At 41.2% G+C, this 19598-nt stretch overlaps 1 protein-coding gene across 1 annotated transcript in view; it reads right to left on the bottom strand.

The window, feature by feature from the left end:
* DNHD1 (dynein heavy chain domain 1) overlaps positions 1-19598 on the bottom strand; it is a 96859-nt gene that overhangs the window by 68539 nt on the left and 8722 nt on the right. The window contains 3 exon segments of the mRNA XM_066252796.1: positions 9493-9649; positions 14477-14587; positions 14669-14872. Coding sequence (XP_066108893.1) covers positions 9493-9649; positions 14477-14587; positions 14669-14872 — 472 coding nt within the window.

The raw sequence follows: 19598 nt of genomic DNA, 5'->3' as shown, positions 1-19598 counted from the left end.
AATAGAGGACTAGATGAAGAAGATGGGGCACATATACACCATGGTATATTATTCAGCTAGGAGAAATGATGACATTGGATCACTTATAGCGGAATGGTGGAGTCTGGGTAGCATTGTGTGGAGTGAAATAAGCGAATCAGAAAAAAACAGGAACTGCAGGATTCCATACATTAGTGGGACATAAAAGCGAGACTGAGAGGCATGAACAGGAGTGTGGTGGCTATGGGGGGTGGGGAGAGGGAAGGAGGGAGAGGGGGAGGGGAGGGGGAGGGGTACAGAGAGAACTGGATGGAGGGTGGCAGAGGACGATCTCTCTTTGGGTGATGGGTATGCAACATAACTAAATGACAAGATAACCTGGAAATGTTTTCTTTGAATGTATGTACCCTGATTTATTGATGTCACCCCATTAAAATAAAAATTTATTTATATATTAAAAAAAAAAAAAAAAAAAAAAAGAAGATGTGGCACATATACACTATGGAATACTACTCAGCCATAAGAAATGATGACATCGGAACATTTACAGCAAAATGGTGGGATCTAGATAACATGATACGAAGCGAAATAAGTAAATCAGAAAAAACCAGGAACTGCATTATTCCATATGTAGGTGGGACATAAAAGTGAAACTAAGAGACATTGATAAGAGTGTGGTGGTTACGGGGGGGAGGGGGGAATGGGAGAGGGAAAGGGGGAGGGGGAGGGGCACAAAGAAAACAAGATAGAAGGTGACAGAGGACAATCTGACTTTGGGTGACGGGTATGCATCATAATTGAACGACAAGATACCCTGGTCTTGTTATCTTTGAATATATGTATCCTGATTTATTGATGTCACCCCATTAAAAAAATAAAATTTTTTTCAAAAATGGGCAAAAGAAATGAATAGACACTTCTCCAAAGAGGACATACAGATGGCTAGTAGGCATATGAAAAAATATTCAACATCACTAATCATTAGAGAAATGCAAATTAAAATCACAATGAGATATCACCTCACACCTGTCAGAATGGTGCTCGTTAACAAAACAACACAGTATAAGTGCTGACAGAGGTGTGGAGAGAAGGGAACCCTCCTGCACTGCTGGTGGGAATGCAGACTGGTGCAGCCACTGTGGAAAACAGTATGGAGATTCCTCAAGAAATTAAAAATCGAACTGCCCTTTGACCCAGCTATCCCACTTTTAAGAATATATCCTATGAATACCAAATCCCTGATTCGAAAGAAGAAATGTACCCCCATGTTTATGGCAGCATTGTTTACAATAGCGAAGATCTGGAAACAGCCCAAGTATCCATCAGGGGATGAGTGGATTAAAAAGCAGTGGTACATATACACAATAGAATACTACGCGGCCGTGAGGAAGAAGGAAATCTTACCTTTTGCGACAACATGGATGGACCTAGAAACTATCATGCTAAGTGGAATAAGCCAGGCAGAGAAAGAAAAATATCATATGACCTCACTCATTTGAGGAATCTAATGAACAATGTGAACTGAGGAATGGAACAGAGGCAGAAGATGAATCAAAGGGACCAGAGGGAAAGTGGAAGAGAAGATGGGATGAGAGAAGGGAAAGAGATTAATGAAATTATATATACATAACACAGCAGTATAGAGAACAGGAGAGCAAATCCTGGAGGGAAGGGGAAAGGCATTGGGGGGAGGGGGCAAAGGGGGGGTCGAGGGGAACATGGGGGTGGGGGAGATATATTTGGTGGGACACTTGAATCTATGTAAACACAATAAATTAAAATCATAAGTAAATAAGTAAATAAATAAATAAATAAATAAATAAAAAGTACATAGTCTTCTGGTAAATATTTCTATAGTATTTGAACTGCTGATTATGTTGTATATCCATCACCGAAAGTCAAATCATTTTCCATCACCTTATATTTGTCCCTCTTTACTCCTTTCCCCTTCTCCCTCTCCCGTATCACCTTCCTCCTGGTAACCACTTCACTTTAATCTGTTTCTGAGTCTCAGTTTTATATCCACCTATGTGTGGAATCATATAGTTCTTAACTTTTTCTGATTTACTTATTTCACTCAGTAGAATGTTCTCAAGGTCCATCCATGTTGTCATAAATGGCAATGTGTCATCATTTCTTATGGCTGAGTAGTATTCCAGTGTATATATGTACCACATCTTCTTTATCCAATCCTCTATCAAGGGACACTTTGGTTGTTCCCATGTCTTGGCCACTTTAAATAGTGCTGTGATGGACATGGGGGTGCATGTGTCTTTAAGTACTAATGTTTGAGATTTGGGGGTAGATACCCAGTAGAAGGATTGCTGGGTCATATGGTAGTTCTATTCTTAATTTTTTGAGGAACCACCACACTTTCTTCTATAATGGCTGTACCAGTTTATATTCCCACCAGCAGTGAATGAGGGTTCCTTTTCCTCCACAGCTTCTCCAACACTTGCTATTACCGGTCTTGTTGACAATAGCCAATCTAACAGGTGTGAGGTGGTCTCTCATTGTAGTTTTGATTTGCATTTCTCAAATACCTAGTGAGGATAAGCATTTTTTCATATATCTGTTGGCCCTTTGTATGTCCACTTGGGAGAAGGATCTGTTGAGGTCCTGTCCCCATTCTTTTTTTCTGAATTTGGAAATGGGGAGGCAGTCAGACAGACTCCCGCATGCACCCAACCGGGATCCACCCGGCATGCCCACCAGGGGGCGATGCTCTGCCCATCTGGGGTGTTGCTCTGCCGCAATCAGAGCCATTCTAGTGCCTGAGGTAGAGGCCATAGAGCCATCCTCAGCGCCCAGGCCAACTTTGCTCCAATGGAGTCTTGGCTGCGGGAGGGGAAGAGAGAGACAGAGAGGAAGGAGAGGGGGAGGGGTAGAGAAGTAGATGGGCACTTCTCCTGTGTGCCCTGGCCAGGAATCAAACCCAGGACTCCCGCGTGCCAGGCCGACGCTCTACCACTGAGCCAACCAGCCAGCGTACTCTCCCCATTTTTAATTGGATTGTTTGTTTGTTGCTGAGCTTTGTGAGTTCTTTAAATATTTTGGATATTAATCCCTTGTTGAAGGTGTTCTTTGCAAATATCATCTCCCATTTAGTTGGCTGTCTATTTGTCTTGCTGTCAGTTTCTTTTGCTGTGCAGAGCTTTTTAGTTTGATGTAGTCCCATTCATTTATGTTTGTCTTTACTTCCCTTGCCTTTGTAGTGAAATTCATAAATTGTTCTTTACAGCTAAGGTCCATGAGTTTAGTGCCTATGTTTTCTTCTACATAATTTATCATTTCAGATTTTATATTTAGGTCTTTGATCCATTTTGAATTAATTTTTGTGCAGGGGGACACTCTGTAGTCAAGTTTCATTCTTTTGCATGTGGCTTTCCAATTGTCCCAGCATCATTTATTGAAGAGGCTTTCTTTTTTCCAGTTTGTGTTTTTGGCTCCTTTGTTGAAGTTGATTTGTCCATATATATATAGTTTTATTTCTGGGCTCTCAATTCTGTCCCATTGGTCTGTGTGTCTATTTTTCTGCCAATACCATGCTGTTTTGATTATCGTGGGTCTGTAGTATAATTTGAAGTCAGGTATTGTAATAGCTCCAGCTTTGTTCCTTTTTTCTCAGGGTTCCTTTGGCTATTTGGACTGTTTAATGATTTCATACAAACCTAGTGATTTTTTGTTCCACTTCTTTAAAAAATGACATTGGAATTTTGATAGGAATTGCATTAAATTTGTATATTGCTTTGGGTAATATGGCCATTTTAACTATGTTGATCCTTCTGATCCATGAACATGCAATATTTTTCCATTTCATTGTGTCTTTTTCAATTTCTTTTAATAATGCTTTTTAGTTTTCAGTATATACATCCTTTACATCCTTTGTTAAGTTTATTCCTATATATTTCATTTTCTTTTGTTGAAACTATAAAAAAGACTTTTCCATATCAATAAAGTTGCCAAGAAATAGTTATGAACCAATATGTACATAACAACATGATTTTAAAAACATGTTGCAAATGGAAGAACATCAAAGAGAAAGGAACAAATCTATAGTCATAGGAGGAGATTTTTAACATACAGCATTGGGCAAAAGTAGGTTTACAGTTGTGAGTATGCAAAACAGTGTTTATTCTTATATCATCATTTATTAATTATTGTGTTATTTTCCATACAAACAATTGTAAACCTGCTTTTGTCCAACCTTGTATATCTCTCAGAAACTGAAAGAATAAGTGGATTTTAAAAATCATTGTGGCTGTAGAACATTTGAATAAAATAGTGGATGATCTTGGTCTAATACATTTTTTCTCCAGCTAAGTTCTCTCAAAGAGACTCTGAGATAGTAATTTGGGAAAATTTGATGTATTGAAGGTACCATATTCAGGAAACAAACCTCGAGGAGAGAGGTAAGAAAAACAGGGGAGGTGAAAGTGCCAAACAAGCTAAGGCTGTTCTTGGTCTGATGTGGAGGCAGAAGCAGCTTTGGGACATATATCATATTGCAAAGTTGTCCCACGGTGAGACAGGGGGGAAAATAAGAGGGCAAAGGACTGGCCAGATAGCTTGGTTGGTTAAAGCATCATCCCAAAGCACACAGGTTGCTGGTTTGATCTCCCAACAGGACACACACAGAAACAGGTCTGTCTCTGTCTTTCTCCCTTGCTCTCTCGCTAAAATCAATAAATAATTAAAAGGGGGGGCAGAGGAGCTGTTCAGTATGAAGAGACTAAAGAGAACTGACCATTAAATGCAATGTATGATTCTGGATTGGACCCTGAGCAGGAAAAAGATGTAGCAATGAAGGACATTATTGGAATAATTGCCAACTTTTAAAAGACTGTGAGTTAGATGACAGAATTGTATTAAAATGAAATTTTCTAATTTCTTATCATTATACTGTAGTAATGAAAGAAAAATATCCTTGTTCTTAGGGAAACACACTAGCATATTTAGGGGTAAAAGGACTTGACATCTGATTTACTCTCAAATGGTTCAGGAAAATAATAAAATACACATAGAGAAAAAAAGCATAAATGAAAAAGTAAATGGTACAAAATCATCTGGGTAAAAAGTATATGAGAGTTTACTTGTAACTCTAGTAATTTTGGAATTATATAAAAGTAAAGTTACACAAGAAAGAAATGGAAGGAAGGAAGGAAGGAAGGAAGGAAGGAAGGAAGGAAGGAAGGAAGGAAGAAAACTGAGTTTATGTCAGTAATGCAAATGTGGTCTAACATTGACAATTCACCAAACTAATAGACTAAAGGAAAGAAATCCCATGATCACTTAAATAGATAAACAGAAAAAAATCACTGGAAAAAATTCAACATCCATTCATGATAAAACCTCTTAGCAAACTAGGAATGGATTAGAGCCTCCTTAAAAATTGATAAAAAGTGGCCCTGGCTGGTTGGCTCAGTGGTAGAGCATCGGCATGGTGTGCAGGAGTCCCGGGTTTGATTCCTGGTCAGGGCACACAGGAGAGGCGCCCATCTGCTTCTCCACGCCTCCCCCTCTCCTTCCTCTCTGTCTCTCTCTTCCCCTCCTGCAGCCAAGGCTCCATTGGAGCAAAGTTGGCCCGAGCTCTGAGGATGGCTCCATGACCTCTGCCTCAGGCGCTAGAATGGCTCTGGTTGCGACAGAGCAACGCCCCAGATGGGCAGAGCATTGCTCCCTGGTGGGCATGCTGGGTGGATCCCGATTAGGCGCATGTGGGAGTCTGTCTGACTGCCTCCCCGTTTCCAACTTCAGAAAAACAAACAAACAAAAAAATTGATAAAAAGTATCTACCAAACACATTTAATACATTTATTTATTTATTATTTATTTATTTTGAGACAGAGTGAATGAGAGACAGGAAGGGAGAGAGGGAGAGAAGCATCAACTCATAGTTGTGTTCACTTTAGTTGTGCATTGATTGCTTCTCATATGTGCCTTGACTGGGGCCAAGCCAGTGTTCCCTTGCTCAAGCCAGCACCCTGTGCTGATGAGCCTGCAACCTCAGAGCTTCAAACCAGTGACTCCAGTATTCTGGGTCAATGCTCTATCCACTGTACACCACTAGTCAGGCAATTGTTTATTGATTGACTTTTACAGAGAGAAACATCAATTGGTCATTGTTTCACTTATTTATACATTCATTGATTGATTCTTTATGTGCTTTGACCAGGGATCTAACCTGCAAACTTTGGGTACTGGGACGACACTCTAAAGAACTGCACTACTCATCAAGGGCTAATATTTTTTAATGTTTCAGATCTATTTTAGTTATTTAGTAATGCTATAGTTTAATGGGCAGCAGTATACTTTTCTTTAGCAGTGATTACAAAATGGTTCAGTATCAATTCATTCACCAGCTATGATGATTCCTGATCCTCTCCTTCCCCTACATGCCCCGCACTTTGGGGTGACTGCCAGCAGGGACAGGTGCTATTCCATGCCACATAGTAGCACAGAAAGTGGTTCCATGTGTTGGTTTTGTTTGTCTTTTTACTCCTCTTATGGTGCTTCTAAAAAGTTAATTTTAATATAAACACATTTATTGATTTTCTATGGCTTAAGTCATTTTTTATATTTTATTTAAGAAGCCCTGAGATAATAAAAATATCCTATATTACCTCTGAAAGGTTTTTCAATTTTTCATTCATATTTATTCTTTTATCCACCACAAGTTAATTTTTGTGTGTGGTATAGCAACTATTAGAAAACAATAATGTTTTAAAATATAATTTCTAACAAAAACAAGAAAATATCCAATATCTAGTAATAAATCTAATAAAATATATTCAATACCTCTACAGAAAACCTATAATACCTTGTTAACAGAAATTAAAGAAATCTAAATAAATGAAGAGATTCATGTTGATAGATTAGGAAATAAAGTATGGTTAAGATATCAATTTTATTCCAATTAATCTATAGGTTAAAAGCAAGCCAATTAAAAAACCCAATAAATAATTTTGTGGAAATTAACAAGCTAATTATAAACTTTATATGAAAATTCAAAGAACTGAGAATAGCCTGATATAAAAAAAAGATATCTGATACTTACTATATCAGATATTAAGACTTATCATAAAGCTATAATAATTAAGACAGTATGACACTGCTAAAAATAATAATGGAACAGAAAAGAGTCTAGAAACAGATTGCCAAATACTATATAATCACCTGATTTAAGAAAGACATTGCTGTAATTAAGTGAGAAAAAGAGTTTTTTCATAAATGTAAAAAATAAAACTTGACTCTTACTTCACATCATACATAAAAATTAATTTGAAATGAATCACAGATCTAAATAAAAAAGGTAAATAACATTTATAGAAGAAAACATAGGAGAATATTTACATGTCTTTGGGGGCAGGCAGAGATTTCTAAAACCAGATCAAAAAGCCTGGACCAAAAAACAGTTGATAAAATGAACTTCAAGAAAATTAAGAACTTCTGTTCACCAACAAACACCACTAAAATAGTAAAAAGATAAGCTGTAGGCTAGGAGAAAATAACTATAATACCTACTTTTGATACAGGAGTCATATCTAGAACATATAAAAAATTACAAATTATTAGGAAAAACAAACAATCCAATTAAAAATAAGTAAGAGAGTTAGATACTTCACAGAAGAGGGTACCACATGACCAATATGAAAATATGCTCAACCTCATTGATGATCAGAGAAACACAAATTAAAACTGCAACGGGTCCCTGGCCGATTGGCTCAGTGGTAGAGCGTTGGCCTGGCATGCAGAAGTCCCGGGTTTGATTCCCGGCCAGGGCACACAGGAGAAGCGCCCATCTGCTTCTCCACCCCTCCCCCTCCTTCCTCTCTGTCTCTCTCTTCCCCTCTCGCAGCCGAGGCTCCATTGGAGCAAAGATGACCCGGGCGCTGGGGATGGCTCCTTGGCCTCTGCCCCAGGGTCTCTCCCCGTTTCTAGCTTCAGAAAAATACCAAAAAAACAAACAAAAAAACTTCAATGGGATATCATTATATACTCATCAGTTTGGCTAAAATTAAAACCCCAACAATATCAAGTGCTGGTGAGAACATAGGTAACTGGAAGTCTCCTACATCACTGGTAGGACTATAACTTGTACAGCCACTCTCGAAAACTGGCACTGTAAAATATACATATACCTTATTCCAGCAACCACTCCTGGAATATATGCACCAAATAAATGAGTGCTTATGTCCACCAAAACACATGTACAAGAATGTTCAATAGCAGCATTATTCATAATAGTGAGAAATTAGATCCATCAATAAGAGAATTAATAAATAAACTATGGTACATTCATACAGGGAAATACTATATAACATACAAATGCGTGAACCACTGCTACCTCAAGCATTATGGATAAATCTCACTAACATAATGTTGGCGGGGGTCTGGAGGGGGGAGAGCCAGACAGAAAATAGCACATGCTGTCTAATTCCATTTATATAAAATTCAAAATTAGACAAAATTAATCTATGGTGACAGAGGTCAGAATAGCAGATACCTGTATGGGGGTATTGGTGAGAGAGGTACCAAGAAGCTTACTAAGGTGCTAGAAATGTTCATCTGTTATCTTCATTTGGGTGAGTTACATGGATGTGTGTGTGTGTGTGTGTGTGTGTATATATATATATATACACACACACACATATATATATAGTGTATTTCAACAATACACTTGAAATTTACTGTATACTTGAAATTTACTGTAAATTATACCTTAATAAAAAACAACTACTGACAATTAAAAAATCATAACTAGGAACTGGGAGGTAGAGAAAGACGATGGAGCACCTTGTCCCACCTTCTGCCCCATTCAGTCTAGTGCAATGCCAGGTCCAGCTGTTCTTGTCTGGAGAATAAAGACCATTTCCATGGATGAATGTACCAAGGTCTCCTTCACATCATTTCTCATTTTCACAACATCTGGGTAGGTCCTCTCTCTCAGAACTGGACTATCTGTAGATGGTGATTAGCCAGAGAACTTTCTGCATATCCAGCCCTATCTGACAGGCAAGAAACTGTGATGATAGGTCGTGGGCAAGAGGCAAGTACACAGCAGGGCCTCCCAGCACCCTAGCCAGGGTGTGTGTACCACAGATGTAAAGTGAGCAAAGTTAGGATGCTGCTACCAGCAACAGTGGCCTGTCATTGTTGCAAAAAGAGGTTCAGAGATAAGCCCAGCAGCATGAAAGATTAGGATTCCAACCCTCAAATTCCCTATTGCCCCTGGCACAAACACTACAAAATAGATGTTTATATGTTCCCTCACCCTGCTCAAGACCAAGACCAACCCATAGGGAAAGGCTGAGTCCAAGTCTTTGACCACCTGTTATTGATACAACCACCCCAGAGAAACGACTGCTGTTGTTGGGCAGGACAATGGTTCTGAGCCAACTACAGAGTCCAGGCCACCCAGGGGATGCCAGGAGAAGCTTAAGCTAAGAGGAGTCTGGAACTCTTCTCAGCTCAGCTTGTTGAAAAGTTTCACAATAAACTGGAGCCTCTTACCATTTGAAGGATGGATGTGCAGAGGTACAGGAAGCGAGAAAGCAGCCGCAGGGCCTTGTGGTTCTCCTTGGCTATAGCCCGCTGCAGGTCCAGCAGCTCATAGCACTGATCAGGTTCCTGGGGGAACCAGGACACAGACTGCAGCTCCTGCAGAAGCCTGGAATGAAATCAAGGGCCAAACTGGCCAGAGCCAGCATTTCCTTGTACACATTTGACCCCTTCCTAGCCCAGCTCACCTCAGAATGAGCAACAGTTTAGAAAGGTTATAATATTCTCAGTGACAGCTTCCTCTTGAGAGTTCTTTGGAAGAATTCAAGCCCAGGAAGTTTCTGGATGAGGAATTCTTGTGGTAGAGGGATAGGGTATATGCAAATGTTTACAATGAGTGACCTTTCTGCCAGGAGAGAGGGTCACATAGATCCCAAGGCCTGACTTAAGAAGGAGAGAATACAGAGGCTTTCTCCTTGAAAGAGGTGAAGCTGGGGGCCCTAAAAGTCTAGATGGATTTTATTTTGTTTTTTATTGAGAGGAGGGGAGGCAGAGACAGACTCCTACATGCTCCCTACTGGGATCCACCCAGAAAGCTCCCCTGTGGGGCAATATTCCACCCATCTTGGAAGTTGCTCTGTTGCTCAGCAACTGAGCTATTCTTAGTGCCTTAGGAAAGGCCACGGAGCCATCCTCAGCCTTAGGACCAACTCACTCCAATCGAGCCATAGCTGTGGGAAAGGGAAAAGAGAGAGAGAGGAGAGAGAGAGAAAAGCAAGAGGGGGAAGAGTGGAGACGCAGATAGTCACGTCTCCTGTGTGCCCTGACTGGGAATCAAACCTGGGACATCCATAGGCCGGGCTGATGCTCTACCACTGAGCAAACTGGCCAGGGCCAAGATTTGAGTTTTAGAATCAAAGGTGAAGAACCTGCAACTTCCCTATGGATGAACTATCCCTGAGGAAACCCACTTCTGTTATCCACTCCCTCACCACCTCCCCTGAAAGCACCACATTGCTAAACATCCTTGAAGAAGATGAAAGACCTCCAATAAGCAGAGGATAATCCAAATAGGTGTCATTTATTTAGTTCCTATTAACAGGCACTGAACATGGTACTTTATACTTTCAATCTCATTTGTGAGATCTGCTTACTACAGCTGTGTAGCAGAAATTTTTACCTCCAATTTTCAGGTCAGGAAACTGAGGCTCAGAGAGTAAAGTTCCTTGCTAGTATTCAGAATTGAAATTCAGATCATATCAGCCACCAAGCCCTTATGCTTTTAATTAACACCAGATGATTAGGCTCAACTGCAGGATACCTGGAGCAGAGGTTACAATCTGGTAGCCCATGGGCCAAATTCAGACTGAAAGGTTTTTATATGTACCACTAAGAGTTGGCCAGCATTGTGTTTTAATAAAAATTTGAGCCAACCAGGTAAAATTAAATTTTATTGCAAAATGTGGATTTCTAAGAAATTCTGAAAAATAAGGTGGCTGACTTTCTGGACCTCTATTCTCAAAGGCAGCTGAGAATTGAAACTGACTCTGACTGTCCTCTTCAGATGGGATCCCCAGGTTACAGTCCCCACGCTCTGTGACGTCTTGTACCTAACCCACTCAACTGCATTTCTTCAATAGCTCCTTCTTGGGCCCTGGAGTGATTGAGATCACAACTCCTGTCGTAGAAGATAATTGGAGTGACTGAGGAGTGCAGAGAAAGCAAGAGAGAAAGTACTGAAAATAGGGACAACTAAGCATTTCCAAAGAAAGAATTCAAGTAATACCATGGAAAGAGCAGACATTTGGATTCCAACACCTGAGTTATATTCCCAGATTTGATACTTAATGACTGTGATCAGGGGCAACCTGACACAGGAATACATAATTATATGGTGATATGTTCAGAATATATTATTCAAAGAAAAAAACTGATGACAACAATATGTAACGTCTGATCACAATTGTAGATGTGAGAGGAAAAAGACTAGAAGGATACACAACAAAATGTTCATAGTGATTATTGGCCCTGGCCAGTTGGCTCAGTGGTAGAGCGTCGGCCTGGCGTGTGGAAGTCCCGGGTTCGATTCCCGGCCAGGGCACACAGGAGAAGCGCCCATCTGCTTCTCCACCCCTCCCCCTCTCCTTCCTTTCTCTCTCTTCCCCTCCCGCAGCCAAGGCTCCATTGGAGCAAAGATGGCCCGGGCGCTGGGGATGGCTCCATGGCCTCTGCCTCAGGCGCTAGACTGGCTCTGGTCGCAACAAAGCAATGCCTGGGATGGGCAGAGCATCTCCCTCTGGTGGGCGTGCCGGGTGGATCCCGGTCGGGCGCATGCAGGAGTCTGTCTGACTGCCTCCCCGTTTCCAGCTTCAGAAAAATACAAAAAAAAAAAAATGTTCATAGTGATTATTTATGGGTGAAGAGATTAAAATTGTCTTTTCTTGTGTTACTTTGTATTATCCAAATTTTCTACAAGAAACATGTTGTTACTTTTTGCAAAAATTATTTTTCTTTTTCTGTTAAGTGAGAGGAAGGGAAACAGAGAGACAGACTCCTGCATGCACCGCCAACAGAATCCACCTGGCAAGCCCCATCTGGGGCCAGTGCTCTGCCCATCTGGGGCGTAGCTCTGTTGCTCAGCAACTGAGCTATTTTTAGGACCTGAGGTGGAGGCCACAGAGCCAGCCTCAGCACCCCAGGCCAGCTCACTTGAGCCGATCAAGCTATGGCTGTGAGAGGGGAAGAGAGAGAAAGAGAGAGATAGAGAAGGGAGAGGAAAGGGGTGGAGATGCAGATGGTGGCTTCTCCTATGTGTCCTGACTGGCAATTGAACCTGGGACATCAATACACCAGGCCAACATTCTACCACTGAGCCAACCAACCAGGGCCAAAAATAATTCTCTAAAAAAAAATTAGAGAGGAAAGGGGGGGGGGAGAGAGAGAGAGAGAGAGAGAGAGAGACTTCTGTTTCTGTATGTGCCCTGACCAGGAATTGAAGAGGCAACCCTTTGTGTATTGGGATGATGCTATAACCAGTTAAGCCATCCAGCCAGGACCAAAAGTGATTTTTTTTTCCAGGGTACAGGCTCATTAGTTTATTTAGCATTCTTTATTGGAGTATCTGTTTATCATCTTTCTGAAAACACCATGATCTTACCCCAGTGCTAAGGACTTCCGTCCTTACTACAACTAAAACAGATATACCCCAAACCCTGACTGGAATACAGTGGAGGCAATTACCCTTTCCCCATGGTCTGAACAACACAATTATTGGGAAGATAATAAGAGTATCCAGACTTTTGCTTCTTAAAATTATACTGAGGAACACCAACTGAATACTGTTTCTCATGCATTCATCTTTAAGATAAATAAGGGAAGTAGAAATGTGCCACTAAGCTAATGAGGACCAAGAGGCAGACCCATAGATACATTTTCTCACTTGCCTAATGAGCGAAGTGACAGCCAGTGAAACAGTTCACACTTGAGCAATTCTCGAGTCATCAGCAACTGCAGAGGGGCCCCTCCTCCAGCGCTTGGCAGGGGACGGTTGGTTGGGGATGTAATAAATAGACCCTGGCTCCGCTGGCCAGAATAAGTTATCAGAAAGAGAGAGGTCTTGGGGTACAGTCTCTGAGGAAATTTAACTAGAAAAAAAAAAGTCTATTGAAGGCATCTCCAGCATACATTCAGTTAGGATTAAATTAAAACAGTGGAAAAAAGAATCACCTGCTCCTCATCAGGCTAGCTGCCCTAGGGTGGGAGCTAAGGCTCTGGAGGGCAACGCCTTCCCCACTGAGATCTGAGTACTGCTTTTAATTGGCCTCCCCTGGCCTTGGCTTCACTTCAGGGAGAGTGGCAAAGGTGGGAGAAGGGGAAGTGCAGTGTAGGCTGTGGAGGGTGGGTGGGGTGTGTGGGGTGTGTGTGTGTGTGTGTGTGTGTGTACACAGGCATTTGTGTGTGTGAGAGAGAGACAGTTAAAAGTAATGTTTTTATTCTTTTCAGGGTCAATGTGAGGGGTGGAGTGGGCAGGGAGTCTTCACAGGGAGAGGGGGAATCTTAAAAACCTACCACTCTTTCTGTTTGAGGGAAGGGAACTCAAATTTGCTCTCTACCAACTATATGCTAGGTCCTTTTTATCCTTATTTCATCCCCAGGCCCATACTGGGAGCGGCCTCTATTTTAGCTATTTTACAGGGGAACAAACTGTGCTAAGCCATTGGCTGAAGCTCACGATATCAGTAAACGGAAGCACTGAGATTCAAATTTCAGTCTACTTGGCCCCGACGCCCGTGTTCCTTCCACTCAAAATCTCATTGCTCTGTTAAGCTGTGAAAACTTTGCCTAGAAAAATAATTCTTTGACCCATGGATTGAGACTTATAATTCTTTCATTAAAGGTATCATATTTAGTTTATGAAGACTGTCCCCAATTTATGGAGAGTGAAACAGAGGTCCAGACAGTCTGGAAACTAGCCACAGGCCACACAGGTAGGCTGAAGGCCATGACCAGGCCGGGTCTCCCTGGCTGTTCCTGCTACCACGTCACTCACCTGTCTGTGCACAGAAGATGGTTTGTTGATGTGCTAGGAATGCCTAAAGCGGATCCAGCATGACAGACCACAGTCCTGAACACTATGGCAAAGACTTTCTGTCGCTTAGATTGTAGTCTGTTGAAAATGATTAGTAAAGAAGCTGTACTGGAAACTCTTCCAGCTGGATTAGTGTTTGAGAAGACTGTAGCCACAAGGAATTTCACTGCGTTTGTGTGAGATAGCTGACCTTAAACCACAGAGGTCCAGATTGGTTAAAAGGAAGAAGACAGGTAACGCCTAAAATGTTGGATTCAGTCAAACAAAGGAGGCATGGTTTTGATATTAAAAGAATATCGGTAATTAACCTATTGGTGCCCACTGTTCGCTAGGTGAAATACACACATTATCTCTACATAAGTGATTTTTTTAAAAAAATCTGCCTAAGGAGTATTTCGAAGACCTCACCTGCTGACATGGAGCAGCGCCACTCCAAAGTGGGGCACAGCAAAGAGCAGATGCTTCTCCAGGAAAGTCCGGCACCGGTGCAGCCCCTGAGACTTCACACTCTTCCTCCAGCTGCAGAGCAGAGGGCAACGGCGACATGCTGTTTGCTCTCGGCAACACTTCCCCCCAGATCCCATACCCATCGTTGCCTACCGGGCCCAGGCCTTGCGTAAGAGGCAATACTTGAAGAATGGAATGAATTGGAGCTGCTGCCAGAGGACAGAGTGGCGGTGCCAGTTACCCAGTGTCATCGTCTCAGTGTCCTCCACAGGATGTATATGCAGGATCCCAAAAGGAGAGAAGATGTAGTGCTCCGGATTCACCTTGTTTGACGGCACCACCACCAGGCTGTAGGGCCTTTAAAAAAGGGCTCTGGTCAGTGGGAGCCCTGGAAACCTGTACAAACTTCAGAAAGAAAACAAGAAGGCAGAAAGTTTTAAAAAAAAAAGAAAAAGAAAAGGAAGCAGGAAAGAAGTCCGTAGAAAGTGAGAAGAGAGGAAAATAAGCAGAATAATCTTCAAAATAGAAAGATGGAATAAATAATATTAAGAAGAAATAAGGACTGACCTGTGGTCATACAGTGGATAAAGCACTGACCTGGAATGCTGAGGTCGCTGGTTTGAAAATCTGGGCTTGCCTGGTCAAGGCACATATGAGAAACAACTACAAGTTGATGCTTCTTGTGCCCCCAGCCCCTGTCTCTCTCTCCCCCCTCTCTCAAATCAATAAATAAAAATCTTAAAAAAAAAATCAACAACAAATAAATAAAAGCAAAGGATGGATGGAAAAAAAAAAAGGCCTCTAACCGGTTCCAAGTTCACCTCTTCCAGACCTAGATACCTTACACCCCCTCAAATCTCAAAGTGCCATCAGCTGTAAGATGCAGCAATTTTTAATGAAACAGTAAAATAAAAAGTGCTGCCAATATGATATTCCAGCTATCTGTAAGATACATCACAATTTCAGAGATGTCAAAATGTGAAAAAAATGTGCATCTTGGAAATGATAAAATACACATATCTCTAGAAACTTAAATAACATCGGAGATAATCATGGAATGCCGTTTGAAGTAATTGAGAACGGAAAAGCAAGAGGCAACTAGAAGACCAGACGCAGGCCAAAAAGAGGAAGACTGCCACCTAGTGAACAGGCCATTTAAAATCCTAGTAAATTCTCTTCAGAGAAGTGCACCTACATTCTACATTAAATACAATTTATATGTAGCTATACAGTAGTATCTTGTTTCAGTAAACTAGTTAGCATAATGCTATGTTTGGGCACAGTTATTAATTTTTATCTTACAGTTTTCTTATCTTAGAACCAGTAATATTTTTAAGCATTGGCTATATTTTTATGCCCTTTGAAAACTGTATAATCCACCTGGCCTGTGGTGGTGCAGTGGATAGAGCATTGACCTGGAATGCTGAGGTCGCTGGTTCCAAACCCCGGGCTTGCTCAACCATTCCAGGTTAAGGCACATATGAGAAGCAACTATTGTGAGTTGATGCCTCCTAAAGTATCAACCCCTGCTTCTCCCTACCCCCCTCCTCTATCTAAAAATTAATAATTAAAAAAAAAATAAAATGAAAAGAAAAGAAAATTTTGTATCTTACCTAGGTCCTATGCCTGTTATGCCTAAAAGATAAAATAGTCTTCTACCTTTTATCTCTCAACTTTCTAGAATACATTATTAAGCAAATGACTTAAGTGTTCAGATATATCATAGAATGAACTCACTAAGTCAAATCATATAAAAACTTTATTTCTGACAAATTTATCATTCAAATACTGTAAACTCCCAGTTATAGATAAAAAAAAAATCTAAAATGAAGAGAAGTCATAACTTTGCCCAAGGCAGTTAAAGGAAAAATACAGACTTTAAAACCAAATCTACCTGACTCAAGCCTCCCTTCTTAACTTAACTGGGCCATTTAATTTCCCACAGGTTAGCTACCTACCCTAACTGAGTCCCGGCTCTCCCAAAAGGACATTCCTGTCCCTACAACTTTCTTAATAAAGGCTACTCTTTCTACCAATATGATATTCCATCGATCTGTAAGATAACATTACAATTTCAGAGATGTTGAAATGTGAAAAAAATGTGCATCTTGGAAATGATAAAATACACATATCTCTGGAAACTTAAATAACATCGGAGATAACCATGGAATGCCGTTTGAAGTAATTGAGAACGGAAAAGCAGGAGGCAACTAGAAGACCAGACGCAGGCCAAAAAGAGGAAGACTGCCACCTAGTGAACAGGCCATCTTTTTATTTTTCTTTTAATTTATTTATTCATTTTAGAGAGGAGGGGAGAGAGAGAGAGAGAGAGAGAGAGAGAGAGAGAGAGAAGGGGGAGGAGCAGGAAGCATCAACTCCCATATGTGCCTTGACCAAGCAAGCCCAGGGTTTCGAACCAGCAACCTCAGTGTTTCCAGGTTGACGCTTTATCCACTGCGCCACCACATGTCAGGCTGAACAGGCCATCTTAAAATCCTAGTAAATTCTCTTCAGAGAAGTGCACCTACATTCCACAGGCCAGGAGTTAGGGAGTACTCTCCTCACTCCCAATGGCCACTGCTCCTTTGGGGGGATATTCACTCATTCTACAAATATTTATTAAGCCAAGTACTATGTCAGGCATTGAGCATACAGCAACAAACAAGAAAAACCCAGTCCCTGACTTCATAGAATTTAGTTAAATCATTTATCAAGTTTCCCTTCTGTCCAAGTACTGTGATTGGAGATGAGGCATAAAAATTACTACACAGTCCCTGCCCTCAACGATCTCATATTAGTTGGAGTGTTAAGTGATGCTAGAGAATAAAGGGGTAAGTCAAGATCTCCTTGGGTCCCAGGTCTATATATTCAACTGCTTCCAAAACACCTCAAACTCTGTCTTGCATTACCTGAAACATAGCAATTTCTATACTGAACTAATCATCTACCCTCTCCAAATATGTTCCTACTTTGGGTAATTCATTCATTCATTCATTCAACAAACGTTACTGGCTTTGTACTCTATGCTAAACTGTCCTAAACCTTGAGAATACATTGCTAAACATCACAAACAAAAGCCCCTGCCCTGGCAGAGCTCTCATTTCCCTGGAGAAGACAACAAACCTAGTAGATGGGGTGGGGAGAGCAGGAAAAGGGAGATTGGCAGCCAGCGCCAGGGGAGAGGGGAGCGCAAGTGTAAGTGGGGTAGGAAGGGTGGGGAGGTGAGAGTGGAGCAAACACTCTAAGGAGGTGAAGGGATAAATTTCTTTGTAAGTATGAATCAAAATCTAGGACAAATTTTAATACATTCAAACGCATTGAAATAAAAACCCTGTTATATCACAAATAAATAAGCAAAACAATAAATGACAGATTTCTACTTTTGTTGATGGGTATGCTAAAAATTTGGACCAACATTCCCACTTGAGAACAACTAGAAAAACTGGGCAAAATATCTGAATAAAGTGTGAAAATCATCTATATGAACCCATAAGAGAACCCACAAATTAAATCCCTGGTCTTTGGGTTGGGAGCCTAGTTACAACATACATTAAACCAGAAAACACCTCCCTCCATGCCATGGATCTTAGGCAGCTCTGCTATTTCTGCGCTTTCTGAGTCTGTGCTCAGCTCAGCTCCTCTTCTCGATCGTAAAATGGACACACAATTGCTCTACTGGAATCAACAGGCGCCCATTTGGGTAAAAACAGCGCCAAATTTGAAACTCATTTCTCTGGGTTCCTTCCTTGGCAGATGCTGGCCTTGTAATTCACTGCCCTTTCAATTTTCTTGCTTGTGGTTTCTTGTCTTTTTGTGTGCCTAATTATCTTTGAATGTGCTGCTTCTATGATTATGATTGAGCTGACAGTTGCAAGGTCTAAGCTTATAATTTTCTTTCTGTAAGCTTTCCTCCATGGTCAACTGGCACCCCACATTGCTACCATTAATATTACCACCAGTCAGTCCAGTGTAGCAGCCACTAGGTGGCAGTAGATAGTTCATCATATTCCACCAAATGTGATCATTTACTTGTGATGGCACTACAGGTCATGGATTATTAGTATCCTATTTTCTGTTAGCAAGGAGCTTAGTATTGTTTAACGCCAAGGACATTACCAGACCAATACCAGAATTCCATCTTTGAGGCGCATTTCCTGGGACAGTTCATGATAGCAAGTACTGTATCATTCAGGGTGCAGTCAGGAAAACTGAAATCTCTCTAGGCATTAAACAAAGTGAATTCAGCAGAGGCAGTGTGTTTTTTAAAAGGTATCAGAGGACCAAGAAAGCAAAAAGGAAGCACTAATGTAACAAAGAGACAATAACTGCAGGAAATGGGTGCCAGCCCCAGAACCAGAGGAACAGAAAGAAGAAATTTGGGTTCTTAGAAGCTATGAGCTTGGAGAAGGGGTTGTGGACTTGGAACTTGAATTTCTAAGGCAATGCTTCCTGGCTGCTACCAGTACTTAAGGATTTTGGAGGAGGGGCTTGCAGAGTTGAGATTCAGGTTCTGGCCTGATGGTGCCAGCTGACGTGGTACCTTTCAGGATCATAAAGAGGCTGATTCAGAAAGTGTCTGCTGCTTCCAGGTGAAGGACCATTTCTGGGACAATGCTGACTGGAGGAGCAAACAAAGGCAGGAGAAAGTCCCTTCTCCTCTTATCCTGATGTCTAGTCTCCTTCTAGCATGCCCTATTAGTCAAACCTAACAGAATGCTAGCTGAAAAATTAGAAATGAATTTGCAGTTTCAGCCCAGCTATCACAAAACAGAGAGAGAAGAGTGAAATTAGAGCCAAGACACTACTGCTTAATAACTGGCACAAAGCTCTCAGAGAATATTTGCTAACTGAATTGAACAGTAAATAAATGGTTGATACAAATCAATAGTGCTACCTAAGTCCAAGAGAAAAAGATCAGTGTACACAGGAACTAAGGCAATCTGGGAGTGTGTAGTAGATACCACTTAAAAGCATGGATTTTTTGAGTTCAGACAGTCCTAGGTTTAAGTCCTGTTTCCACCGCTTATGTGGCTTTGGACAAGCCACTTAACCTCTCTATGCATCAGTCTACTCATCTCATATA

The sequence above is a fragment of the Saccopteryx bilineata genome, chromosome 1, assembly GCF_036850765.1.
Source record: "Saccopteryx bilineata isolate mSacBil1 chromosome 1, mSacBil1_pri_phased_curated, whole genome shotgun sequence".
Lineage (NCBI taxonomy): Eukaryota > Metazoa > Chordata > Mammalia > Chiroptera > Emballonuridae > Saccopteryx > Saccopteryx bilineata.
The sequence above is the reverse complement of the archived record's forward strand: the minus strand, read 5'-3'. Positions and strand labels throughout refer to the sequence as shown.